Source organism: Giraffa tippelskirchi, chromosome 3 (assembly GCF_054371585.1).
Source record: "Giraffa tippelskirchi isolate mGirTip1 chromosome 3, T2T-mGirTip1v1.2.pri, whole genome shotgun sequence".
In the NCBI taxonomy this organism is placed as follows: Eukaryota; Metazoa; Chordata; class Mammalia; order Artiodactyla; family Giraffidae; genus Giraffa; species Giraffa tippelskirchi.
In genome coordinates, this window is record NC_137277.1 from 157,810,825 (window position 1) to 157,823,364 (window position 12,540).

General features: G+C 34.1%; 1 protein-coding gene across 2 annotated transcripts in view; it reads right to left on the minus strand.

Moving 5' to 3' along the window:
* Positions 1-12,540, minus strand: part of ERBB4 (erb-b2 receptor tyrosine kinase 4) — a 1,244,626-nt gene that overhangs the window by 567,010 nt on the left and 665,076 nt on the right. For both annotated transcript variants that reach the window (XM_081582978.1, XM_081582977.1), the window contains exon 3: positions 284-470. In XM_081582978.1, coding sequence (XP_081439104.1) covers positions 284-470 — 187 coding nt within the window. The remainder of the gene's footprint in view (positions 1-283; positions 471-12,540) is intronic.

A 12,540-nucleotide genomic window follows, 5' to 3' on the forward strand; every position in this document is an offset into this window, starting at 1 on the left:
CTGTTTTCAGTCACTGAGCATTTCCTTAGAGTGTGCTTCTGTTCAGATGAGATATAGTCATATGCTATCCTTCAGATTGCACTTACAATATCTGTACATAAAACTGGGGCAATGTAGGGCATCATTTCTCACAAAATGAATAAATAGTATGAATATGTATTTCAATGCTTTATAAAATTCCTCAATGTAATACATGCTGCACAAACCATGTACACATTTGTGTGTGTCTATCACATTATATTGATAATACAAGTATATTTGCTATTTTGTATATTTTTCTTACCAGTCAAGTTCTTCAGTCCAAGTTCTTGAAGTCCAAAGTTTCCATCTTTTCTGTAGTTTAAAAATATTGCCAAGGCATATCGATCCTCGTAAAGCTTTGTCCCACGGATAATGCGTAAGTTCTCCAGAGGCAGATAGCGAAACTGATTAAGAGCTACCAACACGTAGCCTGTGACTTCTCGTATAGACTGAAAAGACACAAACGATGGCCTGTGTCAAACAATTTAAAACTGTCAGTATGTTTATGTAGTCATTTAGATAAAAATGAGTTATTTAATTATAATTTTCACATTTTAATTGAATATACTAATTTCCATACCATATTATAAATAATTGCCTTGACACACAAGATCACAAGGGTTAGAATTTCATTTGAAAAATGGGTTGTATTTTATTTTTAAGTCAAGAATATGCTTACAGTAAAAATAATGAATTTTATTGTATGAAGCATCCTTCATGTCTGAGATCTGGATATAATTAAAAGAATAAAGATCTCATTCTCTGACAGACTAAAATTAGGTAGGAACACATAACTATCAATATTTATATTTAAAAAAATAAACTGGTAAACTTATCATAAATAAAATAGAGTTGCATTAATTGTAGACTGGGGGGCAGATTTCAAACTGCTATATTATTGTTTAATTTTATAGAAATCAAAGGACAATTGTCTTATATCAATATATCTCTGGCTATATATATATATAATTCATATTGTGTGTATATGCATTAGATACACACAATATGCATTAGATACTGATTACAGTTTCTAATTTAATTATTACCACAATTTTTATTTTGACTGTATGCTGTTTAAATGTAGTTGTCTATAAGTTAATTATCTGAAGGTTTGTGACATATTTTAAAGCAAAAAAAATAATCACAAAAAGACTTTAGGCTTCATCTAAAGCTATAGTTTTTAATAAAATGCATATAAATGAAAGTCATGTCCAACTCTTTGCGACCCCATGGACAATACAGTCCATGGAATTCTCCAGGCAAGAATACTGGAGTAGGTAGCCGTTCCCTTCTCCAGGAGATCTTCCCAACCCAGGGATCGAACCCAGGTCTCACACATTGCAGGTGGATTCTTTACCCACTAAGCCACAAGGGAAGCCCCAAATGCATATAAGAACAGTAATAAATATAGGTCTTAAATTTTAAAATATATATATAATTCAAAAGTGTGAACAAATTTGATATTATTTGATGCCAATTTCAGACTATTTTTAGATCTCTTTACATCAGATGTTCCATGCTGTCTTTGGTCCTCTGTTTTTCTCTGTCTACTCTTACCCCCTAGTTTTATGCAATTTTAACGCTGATGATCTCCAAACTATTATTACCTCAAAACTCCTAAACTCCAGATTCATATCCTACTGCCTACTCTGCATCTTCACTTGGATGCCTCACAGACTTCTCAGATACATATACACAAAGCTTAATATCTGTCTACCTTCCCCATCCTTCCAACAGCCTTTGTCACCTTAGCGGATGTCAATTCATTTTTCCTATTATTCAGGCCAAAGTCTTGGGGACACTTTTGAATTCCCATTCACATACCAAAAGCAATCCATCCTATGTGTTCTATCTTTAAAAGGATTAAGGCTCCAAGCATGTATGGCATCCACTGGTATCCTCTGAGCCACCATCATTCTTTAGCAAGATCACTATTATATTTTCTGCTCTTGGTGCCTTCTGGTGTATTCTCAGTTAAGCCTAGCCCTGATCTTTTAAAAACATAAATCAAGTCATGACACTTAAATTCTTAAGACTGAAATGTCTCCCAAGTCACTCAGAGTAATAAAGTTCTGTAAATAATGAGTCAAAACCTATATCTGTGTTGTCCAGTAGAGCAACCACTAGTCATAGATGTCCACTGAACAACTGAAATATGGCTAGTATGAAATGAGATATGCTGTCAGTATAAAACACATTATGAATCTCAAAGATTACATGTTGAAATGAAAACATTTTAGATAAATTGATTTATATTAGCTGTATTATTAAAGCTGAATTTACCTGTTTCTTTGTACCTTTTTATTGTGGCTACATGGAAATTGAAAATTACATTTTTATGGCTCTCACTGCATTTCGAATGGACAACTCTGTACTATATGATCTGTTCATCATTCCTTTTCTGACTTCTCTTTTTAACTCTAACATCTTGCTCAATCTTTCCAGTTTTGTTGGTCTCTTTGTTGTTCTTTCAGTATGCTGAGCATGGTCCTACCTCAAGGTGATCAGTGCAATTTTAAGAGCCTGAGTTTCTCTCCTTCTTGATATCTTCTTGGCTGATTTTCTCACTGCCGTCAGGTTTCTGCTCAAGTTTCACCTTCTCAGTGGAGATCACCTCTGATTGACCTATTTAATATGGCGACCCTCCCACTTTTACCCACTTTCATTTTTATTGTTTCTACAATACTTTTCACTCCCTAACATATTGTATACTTTATATATTTACCACATTTAATATTTATAGTCTTCCTCACCTTTTCCCATAATATAAGCACTACAAGTGCAGCCATTTAATTTGCTCACTCCTGTGTCCCATGTAACGAGATAAGTACTGTTACTCAGTAAGAGACCAACAAATGCTTGTTAAACCCTGTGTCTCTTCACTGGCCACACCTTCACCAGTAGGTAGTCTGAGGAGTTCAGAGGATACCTATCTGTAGCCTGCAATCCTCTCTTCTACATAGATCATCTGCAAACCTCTGTGAACCCAGAATTTCATTCCTCAAAAGTCCACTCCTGACCAAATATTTATTTAGGGTCAGTGATATCATCTTTCCCAGTTGTGTTCTGTCCACCAGACAACAGACTGTGCCACAAGTGCGAGTACACCTAGGAAGCATGGGGTGGCCCAGGGGCAGATCTTTAAGGGGGAATGTATAGATCCTGGATGTGTGGGCCAGAGTGTCCATTCACTTCTGTGCAAGGCCTCTCAAAATATGGATAGAACTAGATGATGTAAGGGGACGACAGAGGATGAGATGGTTGGATGGCATCACCGACCTGATGGACATGAGTTTGTGTAAACTCCGGGACTTGGTGATGGACAGAGAGGCCTGGCGTGCTTCGATTCATGGGGTTGCAAAGACTCGGACATGACTGAGCGACTTAACTGAACTGATAGGGTATAATCAACATTATCAATCCTTTGGCTAAAACATGTTATAATATCCATCATTCTTCCTAACAAATTCATGATTAACTCTAACTTCACCTAGGAAGTGTATATTTTTTAATAAAAACTATAAAAATATATTGGCTTATCATAAGATAGAAGGTCATAGGGACGGTATTATTAGAGAAAACACAGGTGAAGCATACTCAGGAAAAAGAAGAGGTTTATGAGCAAAGACACAACGTCAGCAGAAATTCTGCAGTGTTTATTAGAGGGATAAACTCTTTGTAGCTATTAACTGAAAAGGATGCACCTCTTGGCATGGGCTTTTTGGCTGCACATTAGCAGAGGCTACAAATAACCTGCAAATAATGAAGACTCTAGTATAAAAAGTGTTATAGATATGAGTAAAGAACAACAGTGAACATATAAAGATTAACTGATCATAGAAAAGGGTGCTCCAAGTGTCTTTAGCCACATGAGAAAGTAAGATATAACTAAGAACATCTTTGCATTCACATATTATTTAATGTATGTATGCATGTGTATATCTTTGAATTAACTGCATTGTAGAATATATGTACTTCTCATTCCAGAGGGTGGAATTCTTAGAAACAGTTTTTTTTAACTTCATGAAAAGTCAGGTTAAAGACAATAGTTACTCCTTTGACCAGATTCTGAGACTGGAGGGATTTACTGATTTAATTGAGATTTTTGTGTCTGAAATGAATCTCTTTCATTATCCATGCTGCTTATTTATTACACTCTGGTTTTGAAAAATAATACACGTAACTTAAACATTAGCCTAACAAATAATTATTCTGCTATAGGAGCACTGGGGTATCATGGTATGTTCATGTTGAGAAACCATATGTTCAAACCATTTTGAACAAAGCCATGCATGAGTAGGTGATATCTAATTTATTCATGACAAATTTTCTGATAATAATGATGGTGGAGATCCTATTCACCTCATCCCAAACATCCCTTCCGCCTGCCCAGCTAATTATGTAAATATTAGGAGAAGAAAGGTTATAGAAAATCTCTCAGTCCAAAATTTATTGCTCTAGCCTTTTATATCTGGAAGGTCTCATGGAACCAAGTAATTTTTAAAGAATTATAGGAGATGAATATAAAATGTTATATTTAAAAGCCACAAATATGGCTTGAATTTGTCCTAGCTTCTTTTTGTTTGTTTTGTTTAGTTTTTGTTTGTTTTCTGGAATTTACAGTCACATTCTTGTAGGTACTGTTAATACCCTGCCATGAACAAATATCTTGAAACATCTCAGTAGGACACTCCACTGCTGATGACATGAGCTACAAGGCATATTGATTGCAAATAAAATTATAAGAAGAGACTTAGTAATGGCAAGATTGCTTAATGCTGAAAAAGACCCAGTAACATAGTTTTGAGTTAATATTGGCAGGTCACTAGGCAATGTGGGTAAAAAGTCAAGAGATATCTAAGTGCCAATTAAGCTCACAATGTCTGATGAGGTCAAATAATCATGTTAGTTATCCATTGTTCCTCTCCTTTCAGCCACTAGAAAGAATCTGAGCGGCATGGGCCTTTTACTTTCTAAAAACTATTTAAATACTAAAGACTATTTTTTTTGTTTTTTTTTTTTTTTTTTTAAAGACTATTTTGAAACATACGGACTTATCTAACAACTTCCCCAGTAATTATATATATATATATAGAGAGAGAGAGAGAGAGAGAGAGAGAGAGAAAATTAAACATATGGTAAGAAATGTGAACTCAACTGCCCAGCAAACCTGAGCTGTGCCTTCCAAGTTTGTGGTCTTGACCAAGTTGTTTATCCTATCTGAGCCTCAGTTTCTTCATCTTAAAAAGTAAATAGCAAATACCTCTCTTATAAAGGTGTTATAAAGAATAGAAGATATAAGGAAAATGTCTGTAAGAGTTCAACAAATGCTAACTATTATAAATAATGTTATCTTTGTTAATAGCTAAGGGAGATGAACTATCTGTGGACAATCAGAGCTGAAGACAAAAATAAGAACCGTTGCTTCTAATTTCTTTGTCATGTGGTCTTTGGTTTGTTTATATCTTACTTCTTCAACTTCTGATTTATTCCTAAATTACAGAATTGGTTCCTTATATTGTTTCTGGGTATGTTATGGCCATTAGTACAGACCCTGGCACTGAACAGATGGCTATTGAATTAAAAAATAGAACGCAATGTTTAAGGTCTTTTTAGATATTGTTTTTCACTGAAAATGATTCTATGAAATTTCTGATAATTAAAAATAAAACATTATTTGAACAGCACAATCATGACTGTGTCCAAGGACCACAATTGTAAATAGAAATCATTAGAATGCATCAGAAAAGAGAGAACTCAGGCTCTGGTTCTGGTCCAGTTATGTTTAGTCCTAGGAAACTGCCTATTTTGTCAACTGAAGACTGAATGCCTACCAATATTCACCCACAGATATCCCTCTCCTTGCGGTGTAAGCTGCTGTTGACTAAAACTGATTTTTATTGTCAGTGTATGCTTCCAAAGAGACTTTGTTTGAGTGAATACTACTGACAATCATTAAACCCGTAAATGCTTCAAAACACATCTAATCCAAGGAACAATTTGATATCCATGCCATTTGATGATGGAAATAAAAAGAAATGGAAAAATGAAAGAAATTTGACCAACTTCTCATACCATAGTAGCAGTAAACCTAGGGGGGGAAATGCATGATTTGTTTTGAAAGACAGAAATTTATAACCATTTTTTCTTACATAGTACTTTAAGAAAAAAAAATGTGAAAACTGCAGTTATATACTTCCCAGGATTTGGTTGCTATTCAACCAAAAATTAGAAGAGATTGTGCTGATTCACTGGGCTTTCCATTTACCTTCAGATGATTCCAGAAAAATCAATCTTTATTGTTTCTAAATCTCTATTGCATTTCACAACTCTTATAACCACGGTTCCTTTTTTTTATTTGAAACAATTCCCTTATTCTTTAATTACAGTTGATTTTCTCTAATTTGGTACTTAGTGAGAATAGTGAATAGTTCCTTAAATATTCCTTCATTTACCTTAAAATTCAGGTGATTGCAGTACCTCACAATTTCTGAATATTTAAACAGGGTTTAGGAACAATTTTGCACACATTAAAAATAATAATACATTCTTGGATAAATGCATAAAACGCTATTTTCTAGATTTTTTCCTACTCAAATTATATACCAAATCCTTGTTATTTTTCTTTAATATAAGCATCTTTGAAAATATACCTGTCTATTTTTGATGACTTTCTGTAGCAAGTCAAAATAGTTCTGAATTCTTAACTTCTATTCTAGTGTCTCTAATGTACTCACACCCAATTAGATATCCTACACAAGTATTTCAAACTGACATTTTAATATTCTTTTATAATTATTTAAAATATGCAAAACTATTGAGATTTATTGTTTCTGGATCAAGATGTGGACTGGGAAGATCCTGAATTTGCTCCCTTTTGTGGACCCACTGAAACTACAATTATATACACAACAATTATCTCTCAAAACTACCTGAAGGCTAGCAGAACAGGTCTTCTGCAACTAAGGATATAGAAAAAAAGACACATTGAGATAGGTAGGTTGGGCAGAGATGTGGTCTGATCAGAACTCTCATTCTTGGCGTGGCCATGCATAACTAGTGGTATATCACAACCATGAAGCTTGCCCCTGCGAAGCAAGGGACCTGATCCCCACATAAAGCTTTCTAGCCTGGGCGTGCACTGGGAAGATAAAACTCCATAAAACTGACTTTAAAAATCAGCAGAGCTTACATCTGGAAGAGCAGGAGGACTATGCGGAACCAAGACTCAACTCTTGAAGGGATTGCACATGAACATCATAGCAAACTAAAACCAAAATCCTACACTACATACACAAAACATAAATTTTTTAAAAATGCAAATATACCACTAAAGAAAAGTCATCAAACTGCAAGGGAATAGGATAAAAGAAGGATAAAGGAACAGAGAACAAGTATAAAATCAATCAGAAAACAACCAAATGGCAAAAAGTACACCTATAAAAAATTATGTTAAATGTAAATAGACTAAATGCCCCAGTCAAAAGACTTAAGGTGGCTGAATGGAAGAAAAAAAGAAAAAGAAAACTAACCAACAATTCCGCCCCCACAAAAGAAGTGCCCATATATGAGCAGCTTATACAAAACTCATTTCAGATCTAAATATATATACACACATACACACACACAGAGTAAAAGTGAAAATATAGACAAAAGATATCTCATGCAAAGGGAATCAAAAAGAGAACTAGAATATCAATATTTATATTAGACAAACGGAGAAGGCAATGGCAACCCAATCCAATACTCTTGCCTGGAAAATCCCATGGATGGAGGGGCCTGGTAGGCTGCAGTCCATGGGGTCACTAAGAGTCGGACACAACTGAGCGACTTCACTTTCACTTTTTACTTTCATGCATTGGAAAGGAAATGGCAACCCACTCTAGTACTCTTGCCTCGAAAATCCCAGGGACGGGGAGCCTGGTGGGGTGCTGTCTATGAGGTCGCACAGAGTCGGACATGAGTGAAGTGGCTTAGCAGCAGCCCCAGCATATTAGACAAAATACAATTTAAAACAGAGACTCTAACAAGAGACAAAGAGGGATATTACATAATGATAAGGGTTCAATCTAACAAGAAGTGTTAACACTTGTAAATATTTATACACCCAACACAGAATCTAAAGGAAGTAAATATAAAGGTATGAATAGAGATTTTATAGCATTAATAATAAAATAATAGAGGGCTGACCTACATCAATGGATAGATTATCCAGACGAAAAAACAAAAAGGAAACATTGGACTTAATTGACACACTATATCATAAAAAGTTAATAGATATATGTAGAACATTCCACCCTAAAATAGCAGAAAAAAACATTACTTTCAATTGAACAAGAAACCTCCAGCACAGATCACATGTTAGGCAATTAAGCAATCCTCTTTAAATATAAGATTGAAATCATAGCAAGTATCTTTTTCAACCACAAAAGTGTGAAACTAGAAAGCAATTGCAAGCAAGAAAAAAATAAAGACACAATGGCTAAGCAACATACTATTAAATAACCAGTGAGTCAATGAGGACATCAAAGAGGAAACTTAAAAAAAAAATGTTGAGACAAATGAAAGTGGACACAACATTCCAATATCTACAGAACACAACATTACTAGCTTTGAGAAGAAAGTTGATAACAAAGCAGGTCTTCCTCAAGAAACATGAATTATTTCAAATTAACAATCTAACATGTCTAAACTAAAATAAAAAGAATAAGCAAAGCCAGATATAGTAGAAGGAAGGATCTAATAAAGATCAGAGCTGAAGAAAAAAGGAAATAGAGATTTAAAAATCTTATAGAAAAGATCAACAAAATTCAGGGGAGGTGGCTTTCTCTGATAGCTCAGCTGGTAAAGAATCCACCTGCAATCCAAGAGACCCCGGTTCAATTTCTGGGTCGGGAAGATCTGATGGAGAAGAGATAGGCTACCCACTCCAGCATTCTTGGGATTCCCTGGTGGCTCAGTTGGTAAAGAATCTGCCTGCAATGTGGGAGACCTGGGTTTGATCCCTGAACTGGGAAGATCCCCTGAAGAAGGGAATGGCCACCCACTCCAGGATTCTGACCTGGAGAATTTTTTGGGCCACAAAAAGTTGGACATGACTGAGAGACTTCCACTACTGGTAAAAATAAAAGTGATGAAACTTTGGCAAGACTCATAAGGAAAAAAAAAGAGCTCAATTAATAAAATCAGAAATGAACAACAAAAAATTGCAAAGAACATCATAGAAATATAAAGGATGATATTAGATTACTATAAATAATTAAAAGTTAACAAACTGGACAACCCAGAAGAAAATAAAAATTCCTAGAAATAGATAACCTTCTAAGACTAAATCATGCAGAAATAGAAAGTCTAAACAGAATGATCACTAGTAATGAGATTGAATCAGTAATCAAAAACTTCAAATAAAGATAAGTATAGGAACCAAAGGCTTCATGACAGAATTCCACCAGACAATTATAGAACAGTCAATACCTATCCTTCCCAAACCTTTCAAAAAATATAGAAGATAAACACTTTCAAATTCCTTCCATTACTCCAATAGAAAAAACAAAGACACTACAAAAAATACAATTACAGGTAAATATCTCTAGTGAATAAAGACAAATATTTTTTCAACACTATATTAACAAACCAAATCGGACAAATTTCAGGGAGGCGAGGATGATTTAATACTGCAACTCAGTCAATACGACACACCACATTAGCAAAAGGAAGGAAGAAAAAAAAGTCACATCATCATCTCAATAGACACTGAAAAAGCATTTGACAAAATTCAACATTCGTTCATGATAAGAACTCTCATTAATGCTAGTACAGAGGAAACATATCTCAGCATAATAAAAGCCATTTGAGAAACCCACAACTAACATCATACTCAACAGGGGAAAGTTAAAATTTCTCCTCTAAAATCAGGAAAAAGACAAAGACTATTATTCTCACCACTCCTATTTAACACAGTATTGGAAGTATACTAGCCACAGCAATTGGAAGTAAAAGGCATCCAAATTGAGAGAAGAAAAGGAAGAAGTAAAACTGGCATCTGCAACTGTTATTTGCAGATGGCATGTTATTATATATAGACGATCTTAAAGTCTCCACCAAAAAAAAAAAAACTATTAGAATTAATACACAAAATCAGTTAAGTTTCAGGATACAAAATTAATATACAGAAATTTGTTGCTTTTTACATAATAAAAATGAACTATGAGGAAGAGGAAACAAGAAAACAATCATATTTAGAATTTCATCAAAAAGAGAAGAATTTCTAGGAAAAAACTTAACAGGAGAGGGAAAAAACATATAATGTGAAAACTCTAAGACACTGATGAAGGGAGTTGAAGATGATACTAAGAAATAGAAAGATGTCAGTCCTGTTGAACTCTTTGTGATTCCATGAATTGTAGCCCACCAGGCTCCTCCATCCATGGGATTTTTTTGCAGCAAGAATACTAAAGTGGGTTGCCATTTTCCCCTCAGGGGATCTTCCAAACCCAAGGATTAAACTCACATCTCCTGCATCTCCTGAATTACAGGTGAATTTCTTATAGCTGAGCCACTGAGGAAGTCCTCATGTACCGGAAGAATTTTGAATTTCCATACTACACAAAAGGAGGCAAGACCATACAATGGAGAAAAGATAATCTCTTCAGTAACTGGTGGTGGTAAATATAAGATCACAAACCATAAAATTCCTATAGGAAATTATAGGCAGAATATAAATCTTTGACATAAATCATAGCAACAATTTGTTTGGATATGTTGCCTAAGGCAAAGTGAACCAAAACAAAATGAACAAATGGGTCCTAACTACACTTAAAAGAATTTGAAAATAAAAATAAAACTTAACAAAACAAAAAGACAACCTACTGAATTGAAGAAAATATTTGTAAATTATATGACTAATAAGAATTTATATTCATAATATTAAAGAGCTCATGCAGCTCAATAACTAATAAATAACTCAATTTAAAAAATACAGTAGAAGACCTGAATAGGCATTTTTCCAAAGAAGGTATAAAGATGGCCAATAGGCACATGAAAAGATGCTCAACATTGCTAATCATCAGAGAAATGCAAATCAAAACCACAATGAGATATTATTTCATACTTGTCAGAATGACTATCATCAAAAAGTCTACAAATAACACATGTTGGTGAAGATGTGGAGAAAAAGGAACTCACATACACTGCTGATAGGTGTGTCAATTTGAGGAACCACTATGGAAAACACTAAGGAGGTTCCTCAAAAATGTAAACATATAACTACCATATAATCAAGGATTTCCACTCCTGGGTATACATCTGAAGAAAACATAAACACTATTTTGAAAAGATACATACACCCCAATGTCCATGAAAGCATGAGTTACGGTCACCAAGACATGGAAGAAATCTAAGCGTCTAGTGTCCATCAACAGATAAATGGATAAAGAATATGTGGTATATATACACACATGTATGTATACATATATGTACCTATATACATCTGCATACACATACATAAACACAAAGGAATATTACTCAGCCATAAAAAAGAATGAAATTTGGAATTTGCAAAGACATGGATGGACCTAGAGGGTGTTATGCTAAACGAAATAAGTTAGATAAAACAAATACTATATGTTATAATTTATATATGGAATCTAAAACATAAAACAAACACATTAACATAAGAAAACAGGAACAGACTCACAGACTTAGAAAATAAACTAGTGGTAACCAGAGTGGAGAGGGGAAATAAGAGGGGAAAGACAGGAATAGGAGATTGAGAGTCACAAACTATTATGTATAAATAAATGTTACAAGAACACAGCACCAAGTATATAGCCCATATTTTATATTAATTTTAAATGGAGCATAATGTACTAAAAATATTGCCATTATGTTACAAGCCTGAAGCTAACATAATATTATTAAATCAAATATACTTCAATTAAAAATGCTGATTGTCAGTACTTTTATACATCTGAGACTACACATGAATCAAAGCATTGCAGTATTTATTTTTATTTACATGTGATGTATATTTTTCCCCATAGAGAACAAATTGGTTAGGACAATGCAGCCCAGTGTTTTAATTTAGGTGCTGCAGTTTAATTTGACTCTTGTCTCCATTAATTATTGACCTTGCACAACTTATTTAGTCTTAATTTCTCTTCTGAATTATAGGACAAATTTCTGCCAAATGCTCAAAAGCTGAAGATCTTCAAAAGATGATCAAGGTCTTCAACATATTATTTTTAGTTCAGTTATAAAAAAGTTGTAAATATTTTGTTATTTTGTGTAGTTTAGGAATGCAAGCAAATAATATGCAAGGAAATACACATCTGATATCAGAGTTGATAAATTAAAAGTGGTGCTGCACAGTACATAAAGTTGTAGACTCCAGCCAGACTGCCTATTATAGTCTGAATGATGGCCCCTTTATCCTATATGTTGAAATCTTAACTCCCAGTATATTAGAATGTGACTGTATTTGAAGTCCGGTCTTTAAAAAGTTAATCAAATTAAAATGAG